The 27207-nt window shown below is 42.2% G+C and overlaps 1 protein-coding gene across 1 annotated transcript in view; it reads right to left on the bottom strand.

Moving 5' to 3' along the window:
* LOC146191684 (cell adhesion molecule Dscam1-like) overlaps window positions 1-27207 on the bottom strand; it is a 396722-nt gene that overhangs the window by 30761 nt on the left and 338754 nt on the right. The window contains exons 13-21 of the mRNA XM_084602201.1: window positions 23544-23717; window positions 21448-21595; window positions 15821-15969; window positions 12642-12773; window positions 12239-12409; window positions 10398-10468; window positions 7619-7871; window positions 6166-6261; window positions 3961-4146 (exon numbers count right to left, since the gene is read on the bottom strand). Coding sequence (XP_084458327.1) covers window positions 3961-4146; window positions 6166-6261; window positions 7619-7871; window positions 10398-10468; window positions 12239-12409; window positions 12642-12773; window positions 15821-15969; window positions 21448-21595; window positions 23544-23717 — 1380 coding nt within the window. The remainder of the gene's footprint in view (window positions 1-3960; window positions 4147-6165; window positions 6262-7618; window positions 7872-10397; window positions 10469-12238; window positions 12410-12641; window positions 12774-15820; window positions 15970-21447; window positions 21596-23543; window positions 23718-27207) is intronic.

The following is a 27207-nucleotide window of genomic DNA, read 5'->3' on the forward strand; positions in this document are numbered from 1 at the left end:
AAGAAAGAATTGCCTCGTCAACTGGACTGAGGTGCAATTTAAATGCTGTACACTGAAAATAAGTACACCCAATCACAGGTACAATGCACAGGCTTATTAAAATGCACAATGTCCCAGCAAAGTACTTTTAGGAGACAGAACGCAAGACATTGCGGTGCCCAAGAAATAAAGTATGCAGGAAGCAGATGCACCCAACCATAGGTTCAGTGCTTGAGTTGATTACATATGCCCTAAATAAGGAAGTATGCAGAAGGTTCTGAGTTCGATGAAATTGTTTCTTGCTGAAAGAAGAAGCTCTACATAAAAATATGCAGGTCTTATACAAATGAACGGTCTTATAGAAATCGAAGCGTGGTGCAAGGAGGGGTTTATGCCTCTTAATACCGCTAAAGCATGTTAGGTTTCGTTTCATTGCAGGCAAGCACACATTTTACATAAATATGTTCTTTTCGATCCCGTAGTGTCTTCCGTATTTTACTTGTATTTGGTGATTATCCCATCCCTATGTAACGTAGCGTCGCCTATAACCAACATCGCTAATGACTCTAATCGCACTCTTGGATTTCTGAATTGAAATCCTCGTTTGGCTACTATTTCCATCTCACTCTAAGGATATATTTTTATGTCCGACTTAAAGTAAAATTCGCTTTAGCCGCATGCAACCCTCCTATGCCTAACATTTCTCTCTTTTAGATAAAAGCCCCGCCGGGGAGGCTGAGTAGTTAAGGCGCCCGACTGCTGAACTTAAGGACGCGGGGTCGAATCTCGTCCGTGGCGGTCTCAAGCCGTCCGTGTGCTACGCGATGTTAGGGCACTTTAAGGAACCTTAGGTAGTTGAACTTTTCAGAGGCTTCCACTATGGTATCTAATAGCTTGAGTCTCTTCAGGATGCTAAACACTATAAATCAAATCAACCTTAGAAAACAATTCCAAATCGCGCTACCCGCTCCATTTATTTCTGTTGCTCATATTGCACTTGTGTGCATGCTTTTACCTAATCTGTATGCTTTTACCTTATGCCTTTTACCTAATCTTGAATCACGACGAAAAGTGTCGCTTTTCCTTTTTTCATAAGTTTTATCATTCATCGTCGAAACGTCAATCACCAGCCTGTTGTCTTTCCTGTAAAACTGATCTATAGAAGATCGACTGCCCCTCACTTGCAAGAGCCTTTGCTCATCTCCGATCACGTTATTTGTCAACTCATCTAAGACGACGTTTTTTAATGTCAAATCATGCAGGGACTGGACGGTATTTCGTCGTAACCTGGACACCTTTTAACCTCATCGAATTCAAGAAATAGATCCTGGGCACCAATTTATAATTGGCATGCCTATCCTTTATGTAATGCCTTATACCCGGGGCCTGGGTTGTACATTAAATAAATGAATAATAAAAGCCCCTTAAAGAAGCCATGCTGGAAACGGGCACAAATCAACAAAATATTAGGTGCAAAGTGCTTCATGCTATTGAAAAAAAAGATTTCATATCGCACAAGAGCTAGGAGTATAATTTGTCGTTGTCACTGTGGTCACCGTCGGATAATATTTTAGACCGAAGAACTGTCAGACTCAATCTAGCAGAATAATTTGATGACGACATCATTAGCACCTTCAGATATTTTACAATAAGCGGCTTTAATACCCAATAAGCGTCACCACCAGACGCGTTAATGAAGCAAGGAGCCAGTTGAAATTGCATTTACTAAACTAGGCACCTGAACCAAAGGAAGTCCCATCTCGATTCGCAGCAGTGAGAGTAAAGAAACGCCGTGGTCGATCAATGTTCAGTCAATGGCAATATTATACGTTTCATAAGAAGCACAGCTGGAGATTCGTAGCTGAAAGGGTGACCTAAAGTCAATCGTGGAATCCTAACAAAAATGCTTTGGAGGCTTTGCACATGCTTACCAGAAAACATCAATAGCTCTGTCTCACTGCAGTGCAATGACCCAATAAGAAGCTGAATTTCTATACTGTATGAGAGGCGCAGATCATTTTGTACTGAGAAAGAAAAGGAACTACTGCGGCTTAGGAAGAAGGCCGGACGTTCGGATTTGCTTGGGAGCTGTTGCCTGGCGGCTACAGGAACTTTCACACAAGCCCACAGCACACAGAAACATTTCGGCGCTGACATTACCCCGTTGCGATTTGTAGCGGCATTGCTTATTACGGCACGTATAGAATTCCATGCAACCAGCTTGTAGCTGACGTCTAAGACTCTATCTTCTTCTTGTCCATATATACCTCTTGGGGGCTGTTCCTAAGAACGGGAACATGCAGTTGAAACCGTGCTTCTAGCACTGAGAGAGTCATTGGTCGAGAAAAAGCTCGCTAACTCATACCAATGCAGGACGTGTGTTGCTAGATACACTTTAGAGGGCGATTCCCGTCAGCTGATGTGAGCAGGTAATGTTCAGTGTGGATGCTGTTTGGCACTCAAAGCGTAGCAGAGCCTGATATCGGATGTGGCCCCACGCGAGTGAGACGATAATCATGCAGCGAGGATTGAATCTCTCAATGAATGTTGTGTTCCCTCTGAAGGGAAAGTTTCATCTGAGACGTGAAGGATAAGCTCATCTTGCCGCAGCGTCAATCAAAACATTCGATGGTAGGAGAAAACGTTTTGCCTCTAAATGCAGTCAGGTCGCTCGAGGTTTTTTGTTTTTTGAAGCAAGTTTGTCCCTTGTACATAAATATATCTCCTCACGGTTTCTCTACGCCCTTACGACATCATAGCGCAAAGGCCTTCTCAAACCTTGGAAAAGAAAAAAAAGGATCCTCTTTATATCTAATTATTGTCACTAGCAGCAATCAATAATGCCTCACATATAAGAACATAATATTTTTCACCCTCTTAATCAAGTTGCGGAATAAGTGAAAGCTTGAGCCAGAAAGTCGGGTAGTTGAGGTGATGTGCAGTAGTGGTCGAAAGCTGCAGTCGCTGATTGCTTCGACGATATAGCGTGCTTTTTAAAATAGTGAAATTTTTCACATGCGAATCGTAAAAACAGCATCGCTTCTTGGATGCATCTGGAATGTAAGGGCATGATGTTATATCTGAGCATTTCTGGTTTTTACGTATGGTGCCAGTGCGCCATTTTTGGACGGTAAGCCTTTCGACAGCTGATGACGGCCAAGAGAACTACAAGCACCTGCACCTAATTGCTCGCGACGGATCAAGCGGTATTTCTAATTGTCATATTCATTTTATATTCATTCTGAGGTGACTGAATTATAATGCATTAATGGTCTTAGACCCGGGGGACAAACTGCAAGGCAATCGCAGTTTTCGGACCACGGGAACAGTGGTTATCTGTAATGCTTCCCATCCCGTTTTCAGCAGAGCTACGTAAGTACCTCTTAAATGGTGGGTAAAGCGGATCACAGTCTCACAATATTTCTTTGTGTACGTTGATCCCGCTAACCATTAACTTCTTGCAAACTGGTAATGACCAACCGATGCCATTACGCGGGCGCTGCAGCTGGCTATTTATGGCATGACGGTGTTCACGTCCATCGACATATTCAGTACATTGCATTCGAATATTAGAAATGACTATCTGCTGTGAATAAGATTGTTTCACCGCTGCTGCATTCTATTCTGGCTAGGGCCATTTAATTTATTATTTGCTGCAGTTATTACTTTCCTGCCTGCCAGCTTTGTTCACGCAGCCAGCGAACATCTGGAAAAGTGAGTGATGCTCGTGTGTTTCGAGGCTAAAACTGGGAGCTAACATCTACCGGGGGGTGTACCGACCATGTTCGCTTTCGCTATAAAACGATAGAAGAAACATAAGTTATGTACAATGCGGTAGCAGTAGACTCAATATGGTGAATGAATTCGATAGGTTAGTGAGAGTTTGTGCAATTAATGCACCTATTTTGAAGCCATCAAAAAAAAGAAAAGCAGTGCTCTTCTAATTGACCTTGTTCTGTGAATATATCATCATGCACTTACCTGCACCCCTTGTGCGGCCATAGATAATGTCGCGAGGCTCTGCTGTACCTAGGCTGTTGGTAGCAGTCATGTAAAAGCTGTACAATGATCCGCACTTAAGTCCTTCCAAAGTGAACTTGTTGGAGCTTGTGCTGATGGCCTTTTGCTGCCACTCGCCTCCTTCAGCTTGATAATGAAGCACGTAGTCTGCAAGAAAAAACAAACAGCAAGGCGTTAACGTACTCAAACACAGTAGGAGAGATTGAACGTTTTTGCGCACAGGTGGAAGTTGGTGGAGACGACATCGTACAATGCACAGCGCAAAATTCTGTTGGAGCTTACCACGCGGGGAGATCGGCTTAATCATGTTACTTTGCCTTCACTTGGAAGGCGAGAATAGTTGTGAGACACGCTCACTGGGATGCTCGTTAAGCGAGTAGTAGTACCATTGGAAGTGTTGTTTACCTAAAGCTATAATGTCCAAAGGGAGAAACATAAAGGATGCCAGTTTTTACCGAGCTAGCTAACCTAAAACATTTATGAAACACACTGCAGCCTTTCTCTTATCACACTGTAACCTTCATCGAGAGCATAAAACAAAGAAAAGTAAAATATCGGTTGTGGAGATGACGTTCCGTACTCGCATTCCACGAGACATTGCAGCGTTCGAATTCGCTCCGCCCCGACGGTTTCTTTTTTTTTTTTTTTCGCCGCCAGCTCGGCAGATTCCGACATCTTTGGTTGGGATTAACGCTCTAAAATAGCGATTTCTCACTGAATATGGTGAGTTCACAGGTCAGGATGATTGGTTATGTTGCACTGTTTCAATTAAATTAAGCAATTGCAGCTCATGATGACATAATCGGTGTTCCTAAATGACACGTAATTTAATAAAGATTAAACTGGATCACAATAGGATAACATGATGGCGCTTCCGACGTTACGTTCTTTCTTCACGAGTGCTCTCTTCGATTTCTCCTTCCAGCTCGCGGCTCGAGACCTCTCCCGTCATTACAAGATCCTTCCCGTCACTTCGTCCGCTCGTCGGTAGATGGGGTTAGCCACTCAGATAACATAAGAAGCTAGCGACACGTAAACACGTTGACATCGCGGTTTAGTGGATCAGTCAGAAGCCAGGCACAAGACAATTCTATTGCACGGCACAGGCGTCCGTATGAGCGTATACGCACTGAAACAAAATCTATTCCTACTGGTGCTGAACAAAAGTTTCCTATGGGGGTCACTTGAATGCGTATGAAATAGCGGCAGTTCCAAACTCTTTGAGCAACTAACGTAGTGCCTACATATGTAGAAATGTATTGAAATCAAAAGTGAGCGCAAGCGCCACCATGCATTTTACGAAGCATTTTCTTCGTTCCGAATGCTAGCATCTGAGGCAGCTTTCTATTTCTGCATCGCGATTTTACAAAATCTTTCTCTCTTCGCATGGCTCGCCAGTACAAACCAGTCTTAAGGATTCACAAAAGAACATTACATTTTATTGGAAGTGATTTCCGAAGGCGATTAGGAGCAGGCGGCACTGTCACCTCAGACGAATGTTGCGAGATGTGGCAGAAACTATTCAGAAAATCATTAAATCTTTTTACTTTCCGATCGAACAACGTAGGTGAACTGTGTGTAGGCATGAAGTAGCTTTTTTTTTTCTCCCTTACTAAATACTAACCAATTCATTCGTTCAGCTTCGAGACAGTCAGGTAAGTAGGTAGGTGCACTTATTGGCTACCCAGTACTATCAAATGCCAAAGTTCGCTGCCTGCCGGTACTGTTGCAGACGTTTCTAGTCACGAGCAAAGAGCGGTGCTGCCATCTATATACTTCATGAGAAGTGATTTTCAGAATCGATCGGTCGGCAGCGCGTGAACAGCGCCATCTGTTTGAGAGCAAGGCAGACTTAACTCTGAAAGCGGGACTTGTTTGAATGCGCTGTGACTTTAACGAGAGCAGCAAAATTGTTTTTCAGACTGAGTCCCTTCGTTCGGAGAGCAAAAGCTACACGCGTACGGAAACTCAGAAACGGAAACACGCATACGGAACTTGTCTAGAAACTCAAATCACAGGGTTACCTCTCATCGGGGCTGTACGGAACCATGCAGTTTTTTATCAGTATGAATTGTGCGTTCCGACACCATTATGTGCTATCGAGGCTATTATAACTGTAATTACCGAATATAGCACCATTGGAAAATAAACGCTGCAGCCACTTACCTCTAACTGCCATGTCGTCCGGATACCGTTCCCATTCAACAGTAACCGAACTGGTAGTGCTAGATTTGAATATCAACGCCGGGGATGTCGGTGGTACTAAAAGAGAAAAATGTGTTGCAAGAATTGCTATAAATAACGACAAGACACCAAAAAGTAAATAAATTGAATAAGACATAAGAGTTACGCTCCTGTTTCTATCATTTTCCCAAACACTGTAATGGTTCGACATAATTTTAATGTCGGTCGTATTATTAGGAGATAATGAAGGCATGGAACTGTAAGAAAAGTGCAACAAGCCTTGATTCAGGTGCTGCAACGTTTTATTTTAAAATGTCTTTAGAAAGAAACGTGCTATATTCAGAACAAAACGTGGTCTGTATTTTGTCCCTCAAGACATTATTTTACGAGGAGATTCTCCGAGCGATATTTCAAAAACGTAGAAACACGAAGATCTCTGATAAATGTCCCAACCACACACCAACTGCTGACCACTGCGCAGGACACGGGTCATGCATTGCTCACAGGTTTTCATATCTATGAAATCAGCCACGATCCAACGGCCCTTGCTTCTCAGTATAGTGCGCCAAAGACCTGCCTAAACTCTTCTATAGTAGCAGTCTGATACTAGTGAACCGGTAGAGCAGCAGCCATGATATACTTCTGTGAAGAAAAAAAATACGCTCTAGTATTCATTTGAAATTAACATCTTGAAATTCAGGGCTACAGAAATGGTTATAAGTCAAAGAACCATCCTGTAGCTTTCAGGTAGAACTTAGGCTTAGTAAAACAACTTGCATGTTCAGCGCTTTGTAAGACTTCAAATAAGGTATTCTCGCGTTCATATCTTGTTTCTTAGCACTCGTTAGCAAAAACCACTTATCGCAGTGACGATTGTTTATATATACTGGGCATAAAACGCATGAACACTGCCTTAGGTTCAGGCCGATGCAAACTTCACGCAGCGTTTTCCTTCCATACCACAAGATTGGTTGTGAATTTGCTTGCAATCGGCGTGAGAAAAGGCCTCAACCCCCTCGCCCTTCCCTCCCACTCGAAAACAAAACACATGACCGCTTCATGCACTCGTTAACATAAAACTATATCTCGCAGTTGCCTTCTTGTACGCCGTTAGTGTGAGTACTGAGGTTAACCCCTCGCTTGTCAACAGCACTACTGCCGCCTAAACTTTCTTTATTTCTTCATGCCGGCAACAAAAACGCCAGCGTTATATCCGCACATTTTTGGAGCTTGGAAGTTTTCATCACTGCTATCTATCTCAGTTGCCCCAGACAGTGCCTCCGGAGCTGCTCACTTTCTTTTAGGAACCACCAAATAAACTTGCCGGTGACAGTTCTCATTACACCGCGTTGAATCAACAGCGGCCGAAAAACGAAGAAAATGGAGCTGCTCTGTTAGTTTGCTGATACCGAGAACAGGCGCCATGGCAACGTACCGGCCTCGAGCGTGGTGGCGCTGATATCGTCAGACATTGGTCCCGCCCCCTCGCTGTTGTAGGCCTGCACTTTCACCACGTAGGTGGTCTTTCGCTTCAGGTTTGTCAGGTGGCTCATGCGGTGTCGCCGTGATCCGCTGGCTTCCAGGGCTTCGACATTTTTGTACTGGAACTCAGCGTCGTCGCGATCCTCCTCTTTGTAGCCAATGTAGTAGCCCTGGATTTTTCCGTGCTGAAGCTCCTTGCGTGGAGGCTGCGTGCATTCAATCGTGATTAAAGCAAAGACAATTCGAACGGAAGGCCTCAAAAATCGATTACGTTTACAAATTTTATTATTTTGGAGTTTTGCGAGTCTGCAGCTGCCGCGGTATAGTTTTCGTCAGTTTTATGACTTCTTGTGATTCATAGCTTCAAGAACCCAAAAAACTTAAAGGCAATTTGATGGGATTATTGATTTCACACGCTGCAGTGTGCAAAACCGTACGAGAGTGACACTAACGAGGAAAAAGTAAAACTAGGTAAAGGGCAGATATAGTGTGTCTTCTTTGTTTGCCGCAACATATTACTAGTAATAAAATATTTTCATGCACAAAATATTTCAAGTACTCCTGAATTTCTTACCGTAGGAGCAAGGTACACCCTAAATTAGTGTTTTCACCGATCACCGTGCGGACCTCATGTTTCAAAAATTACGATGTTCTGCAATTCATTTAGGTCCACAAAAGCTTCGCAGAATAGAGTATTACCTTAGGTTAATAGACTAGACGATCTTATAAACCTCTCTCAGAGACGAATTATTATGACAGCTAATCCCTGTTTCCTCTTGTGAATGACCTTAAAATAATCAGACTTCCAAGTGGAGTACGGGGAGAAAAACCGCAATATTTTCTTACAGTGTTGGAACTCCTTTGACATGTCAAATAGCATGAGAAGCCTACTAAGGTCCGACATAGTAAATCTGAGCTATAGCATCCTTTTAGAAAGAAGGCAGTAACGGGTGGTGAAGAGTACGAGTTGCTTTTATAAAAATAGGAGGTTGTAGGCAGTTATAGGAGCTAAAGAAAATTGACGTCTGTAATGACATGTGACCAAATTTATATAAATTAATTAAAGATGCCAAGAGCTGCTCAAGCCAAAGTAAGAGCGCCGGCTCAGTTAGGTACTGATCTTCGGCTTGAGCACTGGATTAGGATCAACAACTTTGTAGTGGTAGCTTCACTACTAGAGGTCTCGGGCTGTCTTCGGTGTGCGCTGCCCATGACCTTCAAGGCTCAGCCAAGATCAAACCTTCAATTTGTAAGTTTGGAGAACCACTGAATGATCAATGATTAAGCCATTGCATAGGTCGAGGTCGCTTCAAGGTCAAGCCGGGGACGTCAAAGTCCCTTCAAGGTCAATCAAAATCTGGTCAAGGGATCGACTCTGGGCTCGCTGAGGAGATGAAACGCGGCGTTTACGTGATAGGGCGTGACGTCAAGCCATCCTACATCGTGTACGCGACGGAAGGAGCACCGACGCGCATGGGAATATGTCGGCATGCAGTGTTTACTTGCTCGGCCATGACGCCATGGCCTCCTAAACCGAGTACATAACCGAAGCAGCGCTGACGCACTTGGCACGAAGTGCACATGTGGTGCTGACGTGCTAGGCCATGGCATCAAGGCCTGAGCGGCGGCAAGCCTACGCAGCAAGTCCACATGTTGTGTTCAGATGCTAGATAGATCATGACGTCATGTGTTCAGGCGAGCATAGACAACAGCTGCGGAGATGGCTAGCAGTCCGGTGCTGAGCAAGTGTGTCGCCGCATGAGATACCGCCGGCGGTTAGCCTAGTCTGACTATCCGGACGGCAGCGCGATTCGTCATAAAAGTGTACGGAAAGTTCGTGAACGGGAAAGGGTGAAGACAACAGCCGAGACAACGGTGGGGAGGGAAAAACGTTTCGCCAAGCAGCGCAGTGGCGACGCGGCTAGGTGGTAATGCCGCGCGTAGTTGAATCAGTAGAAGCTGCCTCTACATCTGAGACGCCGTCTGAAGAGCAGGGAAGTTCCCAGCGAGAGTCGGATGAAGAGCAAGAAACTAACATCGTGAAGCTGCTGCTTCTCACTCCGTTTAACCAAAGTTAAACCATTGTTAATTTGTTAACTGATAATGTTTTAACTTTCATTTTTTATCCGTATGTCTGTAATATCACCGGGACTAACGAGTACTCCTTATCGTGTCAATGTTCACTTCATATCGATAAATTGTTGTGGATAACCTGGTCATGATGAATGCGAACGCGTGTTCACGGTGACATGCACGTAATGATTAAGCCGTTTAAACTAAGACCAGTGCACTTTTAAAACAAGTTAATTTTCTACATATTCGAACTCATAATAACCGATTCAACAAGTAGCTCAATGCATATTTAGAAATTTCAAAGTTTCTTCATGAACACAAAGTAAGGTTTTCAGCTTCCTTGAACACGTTCAGCTGCAGTCGAAAACAAAGGACTAAGTCCTATGCTCTGCGACAGGTTTTGCATTCTAAGAGATCAGGTTGTAATTCTTCTCACTTCATAAATGATAGTCAGCTCGCTGAAAAGTGAGCTTTCTTATGGCTTATCGATTTTCATGTACTCGTTTTTCTCCCTCCTATCGTCTCTGGAAATGGTGACAAAAATGAGAATGTGGAAATGCATGCACATTTTTTTTTCACCTAGAAACAAAAAAAAAATATTTACTTACAATTGGAAATGAAAGACACAGAAGGTATAACCAAGAATAGCATAAACATACCTCCCACGTGACCTTCAACGACTGGGAGCCAGTGGCTTCGACCTTAACGTGCAGAGGCGGCCCTCCGGGTGCTGTGGAAGGAAGGAACAGTAACCATATGTACAAATTCAGACCTGAAGTTCGTCATATTGGCAGTTTACCTCGAAAGTCCTGTGCAATTTCATATGTTTGATTTCGCCTATATTCAATGACCATATTTGTCAGCCAGTTAGTTCCATGCGACAAGAAATCGCTATTTGTTCAGGCCCAGGATTCTGGGACGTATGTTTGCATTTAGACATAACTGTGTCATATTAAAGGGTTCTCTCAAACACATATTGTTAGGAATGGCGTTAGCTTCCGATATATAGCGAAAGTTACATTTTAGGATTTTTCCTGCGCTATTAGCGAGTAAACAAACCTGATATAAAAATAATTGGCTCCTTTTCTAAAATGATTGTGAGACAATTTCGAAATATGGAAAAGGTACTTTTTTACCATCTAAGATTGCTATGGGCGTCAATTCACTGTTTATGAAATTCGCCCTGCGCTTAAAAGAAAAAAATTAGATTGCGACTGAAAACCAATCAGGAGTTTTCTGAAATTAATAGCAAACTAGAAGCTGGCCGAGGGATGACTACCTGTTCGCATATTGATCGTTATCACGAACGTATACAATAAGAAAACACACGACGCTCATAAATGATTTACAAAAAAAAATAATAATAATTATAAGTCAACCTTTTTTTGTATGCGAAAGCAGAAAGTAATAGACGATTTTGCACACTAAAAATTCTAACAAGTGTTTTGCTGTATAAATATAAAAAATACTCAGTTTTGTCGGGGATAAAGCTACTGTTGCGGTTAGCAAGCAGCATATTTACAAAAAAAGATCTGAATGAATTCGCGGCACACAAGGGAAGCACATCGTGTTAAACACTTTTAAAATCTTAGCGAACATCTAATATGCCTGACATTTACAGTACGCGACTCTACATAAGCCTTAAAAGCGTATTGAGTAAAATTGTTGGCGTAATATTTATAGTTGTTTTAAAGAAACGATTTTTGAGCCCAGTGCTTATTTTGGACACTTTGATTCCAAACAACTTCATTACGCCAGTATAGACGACGCCTACAATGCCAACCTCTTATTCTGCAGAACGGGGCATATAATACTATGGCACTAATATATTTCAGGCAAGAATAAATGGTAAAGCATTGCGGTTTTATTCACGAAAGTTAAAAAATAACATCGTTTATTTAATTATTGTCTACTTTGACTCTTGTGTACTTGTGCACTTTTTTTTTTTTTTTTTGCTTCTTCCACGATGCGAAATTTTTCTCACATTTCGGATTGGAACGTGACTTATACAAAGAAATAAATTTTCACAGGAAAGGAAAGGCGTAGTAATCGTCACTCTTGTTCTGTGAACACATAGTCCGAGCCGTAATGGAAGGGAGGAAGCTGGGAATGAAAGGTACGCCAAGCAAGAACCATTCAAATGGGAGAACGTCACATAGTCCTACTTCATACGGGCAAAGCAGGAATATACATTTATATATACCGTTTGTGACAAATAGACCTATACCAAACGTTTTGTGAGCCTGAAGTGAACAATCATCGTAAAGATATGATACTAATTTTGTACAATGGTTTAGCGCTATTGTTAACAAGATACAAGAAGTCAAAACGCCTTATTTTGTTACAAGTTTCGCGAGCCGCAACCAAATGTGCACATTATCGCATGACTGAGGATTTTATATGAAGCAATGCGTTATCTTCAATTTAATATAGTAAAGTCAGAGGGTTTTCAAGTTGTCCTCCCCAAACGAACCGGCGAGAAAAAAACGGAAAGCTGTACCTTCTTCGCTCGTTGTTACTTCAAGTGCGTCACTCGGCGGACTGTGGCCTAAGGCATTTTCTGCGACCACCTTTACCCTATAGGTTGTCATTGGCAGCAGCTTGTAAACAATGGCTCTATTTTCGGTGCCGGGAACGGAAAGGTGCGAGGGTGCTCCAGCGGATTCCCAACCTGCTGAGAGAAAGCGCAGTCAATATCTCTGAAAGCCACTGTGTCACCCGTTCGCGTCTGTTAATGAAATTTCTTCAAACGGACGCACCGCTTTCAGGAACTCATTTCCTGCGGCTCCTCGAGCGCTCTGCTCGTGTACTCTTATCGAAACGAACTCCAGAAACTCCAACTACGAATTGCTCTGAATGACACTGCTGCAATCTTATATAACTGAAAACACACAAGCACTCACTCGTTGTGTTCGTGAAGTGGACGTGGTATTTCCGTATGGGACTGTTCCCATTGTACGACGGCGACCAGGTTATCTCAATTGTGCGGCTTGAAATCTTGGTGGCTCGAACGTCGGCTGGCGAAGAAGGGGGCTCTGCAACACAAGACAGTGGTCTATTACTGTAAAACGTGCATAAATATTGATCTTAACAATAGTGCACACGCTACTCAAATCTTCGTCCTTTTGGAACCTTATTCAGCATTACGTAGATTAATATTCGAAACAATAAATTCTCACGCGTAATGTTTCCTGCATATGCCGAGAAGCAAATACAGCATCTTTGTGATGTTCTATTGGTGTGAGTGCTCACGCAAAACTAGAACTCACCAAATGCACCTTTCAGTACTGTAGAGCACACATGCGCTACATTTGTGTGCAAGAGTATCCGCATGTGCTAATCATTATTACTCTAATGAGCCGCGGTGTCTTTATGACATTGGCGCTGATTAAATCCCAGCCACGGCGACCGTATGTTGATGCAAGCAAGATATAAAAATTCTACCTGTTGCTCGATGTCAATGCCCGTTAAGGAACTCCAGATGGTTTAAATTATTCCGGACTCATCCGCATCAGCATTCCTCATTGCACATGTGTCGCTTGGGACGTTAAACGCCACATAAACAGTCATAATTATATGTGCCCTCTCTTACATGACAGTGTTATCTCCCTCGTTTTTGAGGTCTATCGGCGTTTTCGGACTCAATTAATCATCGTCATCTGCCGACTATACACTATGCAGTGAGAAGGCTTCTCACATACTCCTCAAATAAACCCGGCCCTGTGCAAGCTCCATCTACTTGACGCCTGCAAACTTCCTAACCTAATCCGTCTACCTAACGTTCTGACGCCCTCTGCTGCGATTTACTGCCCTTGGAATCGACTTTGTTACCCTTAGTGACCATCGGTTATCCTCTAGTCGCACAATCTGTCCTTCCCTTGCTAATTTCTTCTTGGTTACTACTAGAATGTTCTTAACTCGAAATATTTCTCTGACCCACTTGGCCAACTTTCGAGCTCTTAACGTTACACATACCATTTCCCTTCCGTATCTCTCTGCGTTGTTCTCAGCGTAAATAGAACCCTTTTTGATGGCCTCCACGTTTCAACCCCATGGGTGAGTACCAGTAAGATGCAACTGATATACACGTTCCTGCTGAGCCATACTTGTACGCTGCAAGTTATATTCTGCGAAAACCTGTCAAACGCACTCCATCTTAATCTTATTCTCGTAGTTATTTTCCTTTCATTGTCCGAATCGGTGGTTACTACCTCGCCTAATTAGGCATATTCGACTACCACTTCGAGTGTTTCGCTACCTATTCGTTTTTTCTGTCTAGGTCTTCAATAATTCTTTGCAAATCATTTGCTGCGTTATTTAGTGAAGCAATGTCATCATCAAATCAAAGATTTCATACCTATTCGAAGACTCTAAATACTTCCTCTAAGCAAGCTGTGAATACTGTAGATATCGTGTCTCTTTGCCTGACATCTTTCTTTATGGGAATTATATTCTTTTCTTTAGAAAGAACTACGGTTGCTGTGCTACCACTACAGAGATATCTTCCCGCATTTTCACATACGGTTCATCTACACCTCGATTTCACGGTACTTGCATGGCTGACGAGGTTTCGGCCGAGTGAAATGCTTTTTCTAATCAATGAATGCTATGTATAGTGGCTGGTTATATTCTGGGCATTTTTAAATCACCTGGCTGATAGTATGGATACGATCTACAGTAGAGTAATCTTTCCGAAAACCTGCTTGATCCTTTGTTTGCTTGAAGTCTAAGATTCACCTGATTCTATTAGTGATGGCCTTAGTAAATACCTTGTACGTAACGGATAGTAAGATAATTGGTCTATAAGTTTTCAAGACTTTAGCGTCCCCTTTCTTATGAATTAAGATCACCTTAGCGTTATTTCACGATTCCGTCACCGTAGATGACACAAGGCATTGCATGTGCTGGGTGGATCGTTTTTCAAGCACGATATCTCTCACCCTTGAACAAATATATGTAGTTACCTGATCCTCGAGCAATGTATGTTGCTGGGCGAGTTGGTAGAGCATAACAGAAAACAGCGCTAGTTGACGAAGGACAAGAAAATGGAGGACACACAACTGCGCTGCTTACCTTTGATAGCGCAGTTATGTATCCTCCTTTTTCTTGTCCTTCGTCTGCTAGCGCTGTTTTCCGTTATGACCTGATCCTCCCCTGCTGCTTTTCCCTTCTTCATAAGCCTCTAAAGGTTATTTGACCTCGTCCTTCGTTACTGACGGAAACACCTGATATCTCTTCCCTACTACCAATCTCATTGCTGTCATCATTCATTACCTCATTACTTCGGCTACTGTACAGGTCCATATAGAACTTCTCGGTTACTTTGACTATCTTGCCCATATTAGTGATGATATTGCCCGCCGTGTCCCTCTGATCATACATCGGATTTATGCCTATGCCTAATTTCCTCTTCCCCGCTTTAGGCTGCCCCCCTTATTAGAGCATACTTGTTCTCGTCATGTTATTCTTCCTTTTTTAAAACGTTTTGCTCCTATTGCTCACCTTTGATAGCTCTGCTAGCTCTATCCTGCCTGTTGGGTTGCAAGCTTTCATACTTTGGCGTTTCCTAATCAAATCTTTTGTCTGCTTAGACAATTTACTGGTAACCTTTCTAACCATAAACCACAAATTTCTACTGTTCACTCAGTACTATATCTGAAATTATCGTTATTCGCTTTACACTAATGTCTTTTTCCTTGGTTAATGCTGAATATCTACTCTGTAGCGAGATCCTGAGTCTCTGTATAGTGAGCTAAAAATCACAGGCATGGCTCTGAGTGCTGGTAGTTGGCAGGTGGCATGGCCATGCCCCACTAACTGGTTATCAGTTGTGACGTCACATGACCACATGAGATGGGAATGGCTGAGTTTGCAGGGTCTGCCAACTCGGGCTTTCAATTTGAGATTGGAATGGAGATCGAAATCCAGCCATCCAGGACCCGCGAATCCCGACTTATACCCCTGTCACACGGCCACTTTCAATGGCCGTGTGACAGGGGCATAAGGACCACGCAGGCATTTTCGTACGACTTAGAATAACGGCAGCAACTAGCTGCCATGCTTTAAAGCAAAGTGATTTTACCTTGTACCAGGAGCTGTATATTTGTTTCGTCCGAGCCATAGGCGTTTCTCACTATGCAGGTGTAGAGAGCACCGTCCCTTCTCTCTGCTGATAAGATCGTCAGTGTAGAAGTCATTTTTCCAGCAGAGGAGTCGGCTAGGAGGTTGTATCTAGAAACAATCAAACATGTTCCAGTCAACAATTCGAACATACAACTTTAAGTCACAAAGCATTGTGATAATTTAAGAAAGGAAATATCAAATACTCAATTGTACAAGTTTCTAACAAGCTGTGTCCCCTACAACAAGAATTTGAACCAGAATTGGGAGAAATAAACACCAAGATGTCGAATGCTGGAGAAATTGCCTATGCTCTTATACTGGCGTTCTTAAGATAAAAAAAAAAATGCTTTTGCTTGCTAATTGAGGCATTTCAAATAGACAAAGATTTTATCAGGAGCTTGAGTTTATCGCCATGAAATGGTAGCAGGAAAAGGCACTTTCACACCAAAATATCCGGTTTCAGCTCGAATTGAAGATTTATTGAGCGCTCCAAACGATCAGCCAGCGCTAGGCTTTAGTGCTTAACTCAAAAAGCCTTGCGTGTTTGCACAGCCGAAAATTCTTAAAAAGGTCTTGCTGCGGGCATTTGCCCTGGGAGCTCAAGAGAAGATCTAGTTGCTTGTTGCACTCATGCTTTTATCAACTCCCACAACCATCATTTGCATATGGATACTCGTTTGATAAATATTTTAATTTCAAACTTTTGTTGCGGCTGTTTACTTTCTAGAAGCATTTTTACATTATTATCGTCGAGCAATAGCGACGGTCTGGAAAAAAATTGCTGCATTTGTGTCCCATTTGTATCGCGCGTTAAATGTTGCCATTACGTATGGCAGTATTTTAATCCGATATATACGCATTCTAAAGTATTATTACTTTACTTATTCGTCTTGTTTCCTTACCTTCACAAATTATTTATTAGTTATATTTAATTATGCCATAGCTGACGAACTATTTCAACGTGAAAAGTTATGTTTCTTGAGTAAAAGTTGTTTTCGTAGAGGCGAGACAGTGATAATCTGTCTTCTTTTGCGACAAAAAACCGGTTTAAACCATTTAAACATTACTGTAAGCCAGCGCCATCTAGATACTATGACAGAGTCGGAACGATCTTTATGAGACGTCTGAAACAGCGCCACCGCGACGCGGGGCAAGGGCGGTCTGGTTGCTTGCGGTGAGCTCCACTACCACGTGAGATGGCACCGCTTGTATGCATGTCCGGTTAGGGAGCCTACATGCACAGTCTCTAGTGTCTCATGTTAGCTGTTTCAGGAAAATAGGAACTACGTTTGGGTGCTGTATATATATATATATATATATATATATATATATATACATATATATATATATATATATATATATATATATATATATATATATATATATATATATATATATATATATATATATATATATATATATATATATATATATATATATATATATATATATACATATATATACATATATATGTTGTTGCGTACTGTGTCGTGCCGTTCCTATTTTTAAGGTCCAATTTTTGTCTCAAAAGAGCCTATTGTCAACAAAAGACGCCGATGCTTTAGAGGCTATACATGTTATTTAATAGAAATGAATTTTTGTGCACACTGTTTTGCATACCTGCTGAACTTGTTGCGATCGAAAATATTCTAGAGCCAATATTAAAAAGCTCTGACACTTCCACTTGTGTTCCACGAGAGCACATCTTTGATCTGCACGGCGGGAGCTTGAGCTTTACGCAGATTGTCAAATCTAGCTCCAGAATTTCTGCATGGCAAGGTTGGGGAACTGGAGGTATCATTGCGAATTGCTGCGATTCAGGACGGAGTAGAATTGAAATCTGAGAGCGCGATGAAGTTCATGAAAAACGTCGATGATGTTTCTCACACCGTGTGCCCCTATTGGCTCGCAAGAAAGCGGCGAACAGACAGAAAAAGGGTGTTGGAGTTGTTGGCACACATTGTCTTATGAAACACTGGTAGACACGCATTCATTGATATAAGTGGCTTAGACAGAGCAACTGCCTACAGGCAGCTACAAAGATAAACCCGCCTATAAAGAAACACTGCCAATTCCATCACCATGTAGGATAAACTCAGGATGCTCAAAAACTCTAGTTAAAGACTGCTTAATTTATCTGAAAGTTCAGACTCTGCTAAAACCCAGGATGCGCAAATATGAGTTGACTACTTTTTGAAATTCAGGAATACTGTAACAAAAAAAAAATTAATTGTATTTCAGTACAACTCATATTTTTACATTGCCCAAATGCTAGTTCAAAACCTAATGAGCACGAAAATCTTTTGGAGCAGTGTTAGGAGTTGCGTTTTATTTAGAATATCTGAGAGAATTGCCAAAATTGTCGAAATGATCGGTTCATGACTTTTTCCATTTGCTGCTAATCACCCATCCCCCCCCCCTCAATTACCTGAACAACGCCTGCGCATTTCGAAAACTAGATGGTCCACGCACAGCTTAGCCTCTTCCTTGTTTGTAAAGTTCCTTGAGCATTATTTCTGCCATGAACCAATCAAAATGCGTTTAATGGTTATAGACATAAGTATAAAATGGGTCAAGAACGTTCCCTCCTAGTCTTCGTGTGCAGCAACACATTTCTGTTCTTTTCAGAGTAGAAAGGATGAGATGAAGAACATGCAATGGGGGGGGGGGGGGGGGGGGGGGGGGGAGATCAAAGCAGCTTAATTATTGCCTAGTGCGAATCAGAAAAAAAAGGGGGTGAAGGAGGCAGGCTGGAATATTAGTGTAATGGTGAACTGTTCCCACTTCCTACGGGGACATTATCGGCCGCTCGAGATGTATTTCAGAAGAAAAGCCATATAACACTTAGGTCCGTAAAATAAACGCTGCGGAGATTAAATGAATTTTGTTATAGGGTGTTCATAGATGCCCATAAACTACAAATGTCCATACGTACTGAGATCTTGATGATTATCATGAACGACATACAGTTAAAATTAATACGGAGCACCTTACTACGGCGCTACTCATGTCCCAACTGTAGGTTGGGTACAAAAAGAAAACAACAAAAAACAAGAACTAAGCACTGAATAATGCCCGCTGACGAGCAAAGCCTAAATAGGAATTTGTTTTCACAAAATTTGAAAAGATCAGATTCCGACAGACGATTGATTGCTGCGTAGATTTGCTGACCGTAGAAGACGCCGCAACGGAGTAGGACAGAAAAGGGAAGAAAAAAAAAAACAACAGGCCGACTTCTCACACTGTATTTTTTTGAACATCTAGTATGGAGGAGTTAAGGAAGTACAGACCTGAAAGTTGAAAAAATACTTTTGTTACAAATCATTCATTTATTCCTCAATATCTTCTGTTGATAGTACAGTTTGAAAGCGGAAGACTTCCCGGACTCAAGGGCCGCGGACACCTTCGCATGAACTAACAGTTAAGAAAGCAACTGTCTCCACCGCGAATCGAACCATTATCCTTCCGATTCCCAGCCTAGCGCGCAAACCACTGGAGTCACGTCGGGATATTTAGAAACCGATCGCAATCCTCCTTGTCTAGCGTAATGATATTAGTGTCACGTATCTATGACGGAGTCGTAGGCACCGAAAGACGAGACGGGCGTAATATAGCACTTGAATCAATTCTTTATTGGGCTGACTTTCGCCCGCAAAAGAACTAAGCAACTCGGCGGCCGCGATAGCAGCAAACGTGCTCACTGGTCGTCGAAATAAGAATGCCTGTCGCAGGCGCCAACGCTCAGTTTAGAGGCAGTGAAGCAACATCTAGATGAAGCCGCAGACCATGGCTAGCATAACCTGGAACATTGCAGAAACACCAGTGAGTGGCTGGAATCTTCTAGATACATCTCGACGCATATTGCGCGGCAATGAAAGTAGCGATGAGAGCGACGATGCAGTCAGTTATATTGATGATGATGATGATGATGATGATGACACTGACGATGCAGTGCAGCTAGTGGGAGCAGTCTTGTAAAGTGACTTTCGCCACTTTCGTTCTTAAGACGTAAGCGCGGACCTTTAGTTTATTTTTGACCTACTCCTCTATAATGCTGTCTTTATTTGCGATGAACCCTACGTTTTTTAGTCAACACATCTGTCTCTTCTCTCCTGCCCTGTCTTTCAGTGCTGTTTCATTTCTCCGTCCGGCATGAACCAACGAACCTGGCTGATCAGGCCTCTTCTCCTATTAGCTATTTGACGTTTAAAAGGCACATACTGATTATTAATTTGTGTGAAATATTCAAAACTTTCCAAGATATGCTCATGAGTACTGCCACAGAGCATTAGAAAATATTTGAGGAGGCACTTAACCAACGTTATGCGATAACAATGCCTTAGCGTGTACTTTCTTCTCTGATACTTTATATCTGTGATTTTTTCCCAGGAGTTTTAACTTCCTACCTTCTTTCCATATTTGTTTATTATTCTTTCATCCCCCAAAAAAGGGTTTTGGTGAAATATCCGCCATCTCAAGTGGTTTTTCTACCCCTTCAAGTTTTACTAAAATTGCGATGGTACGTTGATCGCAGTTCTCTGCGGCAATATTTGCCGCGGGGTGGCGCTTAGCTCCTGCGCAATAAAAAAAAAAAAGAAAAGAAAACTTTCCATTTTGTGATCTCAACCGGAGATATTTTCAAGGGCAGCCGTGCGTGTGTGAACTCGCTAGAGGCTTGGTCGGCGATATTCGCTTTGCTTTTTATGAAGTAAAATATTTTGAGTTCGCTTTTGTCGTTTTGGAAAAGCAATATCCGAACTTGTCACTAACAGGCGCTTGTCTACTTCAACAACTCGTACACTACAGGTTTGAGGACTACAGATATGACGTCTGTCCTCATGCCATCACTTGCTCGTCATCTATGGTATCGGTTGCCAAGTTCCTGTAATTTAAAAACAAAGATTTACTGATAATTTTGAAAATTACTCTTTTTCACCGGGCAGAGGGGACTTGCAGGAATATGATTTGATTACCAGCCCAATCTACTGTAATTACTCTTGAAGCTGCAGCTGTAGCCTTTAATTCTTTCTCCTTATTAATTGTTTCGCACGCATTCGCACGTATGTTTGGCTATAATAATCATGATTATTACCATAGATGCCCAAGCCTGTATTTCAGTTAATCTACGTGTGTGAATTGTGCAAATTTTTCCCGATTGCTGACTTCTCAAATAACCAAAATGCTTCTTTTCTATATGTGTTAATAGCACGCCTCTTTCTCTTACTGTTGGTCTTCCTGTTTTAGTAGAGTCCCTTGACTAACTTTTAGAATGAAAAACAAATCTGATAAGCACACTTCCTGTATTGTGGTATCTGTAAAAGTTTTAATACGTACTGTAAAAAGCGTCAGGAGTGTTAGCGTACAGTACAGTTATCCCAGGCACTTAATCAGTTCCTTGTCTCCCTACCCCTTCCCTACTGTAAGAGGTTTTCTTATCTGGTGGCGCCACCTACACAGTCAAGTGGTCCGCCAGTGTGATCTTCTGCTTAAGCTCTCTTCAGTACGACCGCAGTAGCTGTGATCAGCGCTCCGTCTGGTCGTAAAGTCTTTTGAGGAGAACGAAATAAAAAAGTAAGCGACACACACCTTTTCTCAGCAGCGAGATCCAGCAGGTGCTTGTCCTTCTCCCATGTGATGGTCATGTCTGGGTCGCCAGTCGCTTCACAGCGCAGCACGGCTTCTTGGCCCCTTTTCACATTCTGACTGGTGAATTTCGATGCAAAGCTTGGGGGTACTTTGCACAGGAGATTTGCAAACGAGGCAAATAATTAGAAATTCATCCAAATATACAGTTTAAATCGAGGTTCATAATTTCTTTGTTGTTGAATGAATTTTTGGCAGCTTCCGCAGAAGCTTTGTCACTTTCTGAGCTCCTTCGGAGTATAAAACTGACCAATGAAAAAAGTAACAGAGACATGTGCTGCTCCAGCTTAGCGATCTAATACTAATCTAAATAAATGTTTATTTCTATCACGTGCGTGTTAATGGGGAAGAGGAGAAAAAAGCGGTAGTCTGCCTGAAAAAATTGTCTCCTCCTTTAAAAATTCCAGTTGTGATACCGGTTACGGTATCACATTATAACAAACAAGTATACAGTGGGACATGATGAGATCATTAAAGAAGATTAAACACAGAATTAAAGAAGTTACACCAAAACCTTTTGAACCAAAACATTAAGTAAAATCAGCGGTTGGTACCCTTTGGCGCAAGCTTTGACGGACAGATACACTGTCTAAATGAGTATACCCAACTGTAATTTATCGCGACGATGTTAAGGCGAATAAAATGGCTGCGTCATATATAGTATCAATAGTAGAGCTGTGACTTCGGCGAGCGCTGTTTTCTTCAATATAGATAGTATCAATGTATGCCTTTTTTCTGGAACTGTACTATTGGGAACTCCTTGCGACAAGGTCTTCATGATCTCAATATATAAGATCATAAACCCTTGCATAATCAGCAAGGAAATGCAGGGAGAAAGGCTCCATCACGGGATACATAAGAAGGGCGCCGACACGCCCTGAGACAAAGGTAAGTAAAGGAGGTTTTTTTTTTTTTTTTTTTATTCATATTGATCAGTGTGAAATAATTTATGATCCTAAAGATAATAGATTACAAAGTAGAAGATGATCATCCACGTGCCACAAGTGAATGCTTGACACACAACCTCCGAAAGAGCTACGGCAAACGCTTTTTAATCTGCTACTTTTTTAAGTATATATATTGAGTGCAACGTATACGTCAGCTTCATCCTCTCCCATAGCGGTGAATGTGGAACTCTCTGTGAAACTGCCCCAAGTGGCACTCGCAGTATCACAAGATGTTCCACTTCCTCCGCTGCAGAAAAGGGTGGCGCTGGCGAGGGAACACTCCGTTGCACACGAAATAGGTACCTAAGAAAGTCGAAGATTGAACAGCCTTCGCGTAGCACAGTTGGTGGAACAGCCGATGCTAAATTCGGAGGTAGTGGGTTCGGATCCCGCTATTGGCATGTGCTTGTTTTTCTTCTACGCTATAATTCATTAGCTCTGCGATTACGTAATATGTCACATTGATTAACACGAAAAAAAAAAGATAAAAAGAAATCCCCCTATGCTTTCCTTGGTATCGGCGACCGCCGGCTCCGCTCTTATGATTCCAGTATAGACGGACTCGGAAGGCGATGCCCTTCGAATGCGCGAACTGGGTAGAGACTAGCAGAAAATGCCTCTGCCAATTGCTTCATTTTTCAAGAATATGAATAACTGGCGGTTTTTCTGCCGCTGAGTAACAAAATGTGAAAAACTCCTGAGCTACACCGCCGTTACCCTAAAACGGTTATGAGATCTCAAGAGATGCCCCTGTTTACTTCACGTCCCTTAAACGTTTCACGTGCCCATTTTGATCGGTTGATCGATTTTGTTTGTTACATCAGTGTCTACAAAATGCGATAAGGTGTTTCATTTTTAACTCTATCGAGTCTATTTCTTATCTTTGGACTTCTACGACACGCGAAAAATTTCTTCTCTGATGCTGGCATAATCACTGGGGTGCAGCAGACAAATGCGCCAAGCAAAGTTTAATAACTGTTTGCATTCCCGGTGCAAGTAAATTAATGAAAGCTTTGCAGAATTAAAAGAAATTAAACCTGTTTACAAGAAGACCTTGATTTGACGGCTTTGATGACCTGAAGCACCGCTTACCGTTCACGGAAAGTGTGACGACCCTGCTGAGACCTACACCTATGCCATTGTGCGCCTCACACAAATAGTAGCCGGCGTCTGCGAGCTCTGCGTCTTGGACCATCAGGGTGCCGTTGGTGTGCACGTGGACTCGGTAGCTTCCGGACACGAGCCGAAAGTTCCGTGGCTCGCTGCCTGCAACAGCAAATGAAGCGAATAAGGACGTGCGCTCTCCGATTATTTTTCTTAATGCGCGGATATTTTTCTATTTGTGTTAAAAAACATGAATACAAGGTGCAGGCTATTCGTAATTGCATAGGCTCATTTTTCGCTTACCGCAGTAATCAATGTGTTCAAATTGAACGATGGAGAGATGTGCCCTATCTCTGTGCAATCCAGGCTACTACTGGACAAGTAACGTGATTAAGTTCGGTGCAGAAGAACTCTTCAATGATAATAATAATAATAATAATAATAATAATAATAATAATAATAATAATAATAATAATAATAATAATAATAATAATAATAATAATAATAATAATAATAATAATAATAATAATAATAATAATAATAATAATTGGTTGACACGAAGGGAAAGGCACACGATCTGTCACACTTGTTTCTGTAGACCCCTGAACCGCACCGTAAGGGACGGGAGGAAGGTTGGAGTGGAAGTATGGGGCTAGTGGAGGGCTACGGAGTAATTTCGACCACCTGCGGATCTTTAACGTGCCCTGACATCGCACAGCAGACGGACGCCTCTTCGTTTCTCCTCCATCGAAACGCAGCCACCGTGGGGGAGATCGAACCAGAGTAGGGTTTTACGTCTCGGTATGGGAGGATTTTTATACTTCACACGCAACCTGTCAACACGAGAATTAGGGGATCGCGGAAAACATGGCGCCCAAGGTGCAGTCGTCGTTTCGCTCTGACCCTGCACGGCAATTATGGTGCTTCCGGAACACTTAAGCATTGATACATATCTTTGTAGGTGATAACGATAGCTTTAAACAAAAACGTTAAACTTGTTCGTAATATTTTAGTTTCGACTATGGATTGCTGCGCTCAAAGTATCTATAGGTGTCATCACGTAACTTTCATATCTGCCCATTCCCGGCCCCTTTAAAGCACCTATCATGCTCTTAATGATCCGATGCCAGCTGCAGTGTTTCTGGGCTCGATTCATCTGCAAGGCAACCTGAGCTCTAGCCTGGCACTCTATTGCAGCGGAAGCGGGAGAACTGCACACAAAAATTAACTCCTTTCCTTTTGTTTCCTGACAGAAAAGCTTAGCACGAATACCGCTGTGACTTGGCATGCTCTATGCTGACATAGTAGGGCAGGAAACGCTTATATTGTATCTTTTTCGCTTTGTTTTCTGGCTATGTATGTATGTATGTATGTATGTATGTATGTATGTATGTATGTATGTATGTATGTATGTATGTATGTATGTATGTATGTATGTGTGTGTGTATGTATGTATGTATGTATGTATGTATGTATGTATGTATGTATGTATGTATGTATGTATGTATGTATGTATGTATGTATGTATGTATGTATGTATGTATGTATGTATGTATGTATGTATGTATGTATGTATGTATGTATGTATGTTGGTTGGTTGGTTGGTTGGTGGGGTTTAACGTCCCAAAGCAACTCAGGCTATGAGAGACGCCGTAGTGGAGGACTCCGGAAATTTCGACCACCTGGGGTTCTTTAACGTGCACTGACATCGCACAGCACACAGGCGCCTTGCTTTTCGCCTCCATCGAAAAGCTGCCGCCGAGGCCGGGATTCGATCCCGCGTCCTTGGGAACAGTAGTCATGTATGTATGTATGTATGTATGTATGTATGTATGTATGTATGTATGTATGTATGTATGTATGTATGTATGTATGTATGTATGTATGTATGTATGTATGTATGTATGTATGTATGTATGTATGTATGTATGTATGTATGTATGTATGTATGTATGTATGTATGTATGTATGTATGTATGTATGTATGTATGTATGTATGTATGTATGTATGTATGTGTATGTCCAGTTTATGCGACACAAAACTTGCCAATCAAATACTGCTTTTTCTTTCGTAAGCAATATATATCTAGTTTATTTATGTCACTAGGAAAAACCTTATTAGCCGCACTATCATGTGACACAACAAAACAAAATTACATTGTGTAGGTAGAAAATACATTTACACCCACTCTGGAATTGAACGCCTGCGCCCTATGGTCGCCTGTGCACGCCCCGTAAGGTTGATCTGATCGCGTACTAATGAAGAAGGAAATGATCAATCCTAACGCACCTGAAATTACGCGAATCGCAATATACGGGCTGATTTCAGTCGGTCACGTTCGCTTACTCCGCGTTAAGTGTGCAGCGACATGTGTTCGAGACGTATATCGACCACGTTGCATCTGCACTGACTACAATAAGCGACAATTTCATTACAGTGTTGCTCGGATTACCACTAAAATTTATCTCTACACATTTGAAATACTACTGCGCATATATAAAATAGAGAAAAAAATGGAAACGAACACAACAACGAAACATTACCAAACACAACAAAAATGGAAGCAGCGTTCACCATCATCTTCTAAAATGTGCCCCGCCGGGGTGGTGCAGTGGTAAGACGCCCATCTACTGCGCTGGAGTTCCCGGGTTCGAACCCGACCACGGCGGCTGCGTTAATTTCGATGGAGGTGAAACGAAGTGGCGTCCGTGTGCTGTGCGATGTCAGCGCACGTTAAAGATCCCCAGGTGGTCGAAGTTACTCTGTAGCCCTCCACTACGGCTCCCCTTTATATCTTTCCACTTTCATTCCCACCTTCCTCCCTTCCCTTACGGGGCGGTTCAGGTGTCCAACGATGGGGCTGGTACAGGTGGGTCACCGCCGCTTGCGGCGGGGGCTAGCCTGGCACCGAATTTTTATCTGTTCTAGGCCGTCATTGCACACGCCACCGCTGGTGGTGGACGACGGCTGTTGTTGCGGCATGCGTCTTTCTTTCCCTCTTCCTTTTCTTTCTTATCTATGTTCTCTTCTATCTGCAGGAGGCAGCGGAGGTGGCTCAGCTACAGAGCCAGTAGCAGGCCCGTGCATTTTATTTTCTTTCTTCCTACAGCCACAACAACAACAACAGCAAGTGTGACAGATACTGCGCCTTACCCTTCCTGTGAACCACTTATTATTATTATTCTAAAGTGTGGAAAGCGCACGTTCAAAATAGAAATCAGGCAAGTAATTGCTCTCTTCCTTGCTTATATTTAAAGGTCATCATTCAATTTTGATTTGGTTCCTTTGGTGCATAAGTATCAGTGATGTAAGTCTTAATTGTTTTACAATATAGCCACCTGGAGAACAAAAACTTAGTTAGACGCATATGTAGTAAAGTTGTTAACGAACACGAAAGGTGTAGACGCGAACGGCGCAAATATTAGTTTTGTTTGTGTGTTTCCTTCATGTGAATTTAAGGAATTAGTATTCCGTTATGTACCCCAGGATGCTAAAACAAACGAACGCGTACGAAAACAGTATGCGCCAGGAATTTGCACAATACCGACGATTCGTAATCCAGGCCTTAAACCCTAGTTTTAGGATGCATATAATATGTGTTCCGAGAACATTTCTGGACCTAGAAGTAAGCTTGTAGTCGAAGGCGTGCTA

The sequence above is a fragment of the Amblyomma maculatum genome, chromosome 4 (genome assembly GCF_055883805.1).
Source record: "Amblyomma maculatum isolate TAMU_Amacu chromosome 4, ASM5588380v1, whole genome shotgun sequence".
Lineage (NCBI taxonomy): Eukaryota > Metazoa > Arthropoda > Arachnida > Ixodida > Ixodidae > Amblyomma > Amblyomma maculatum.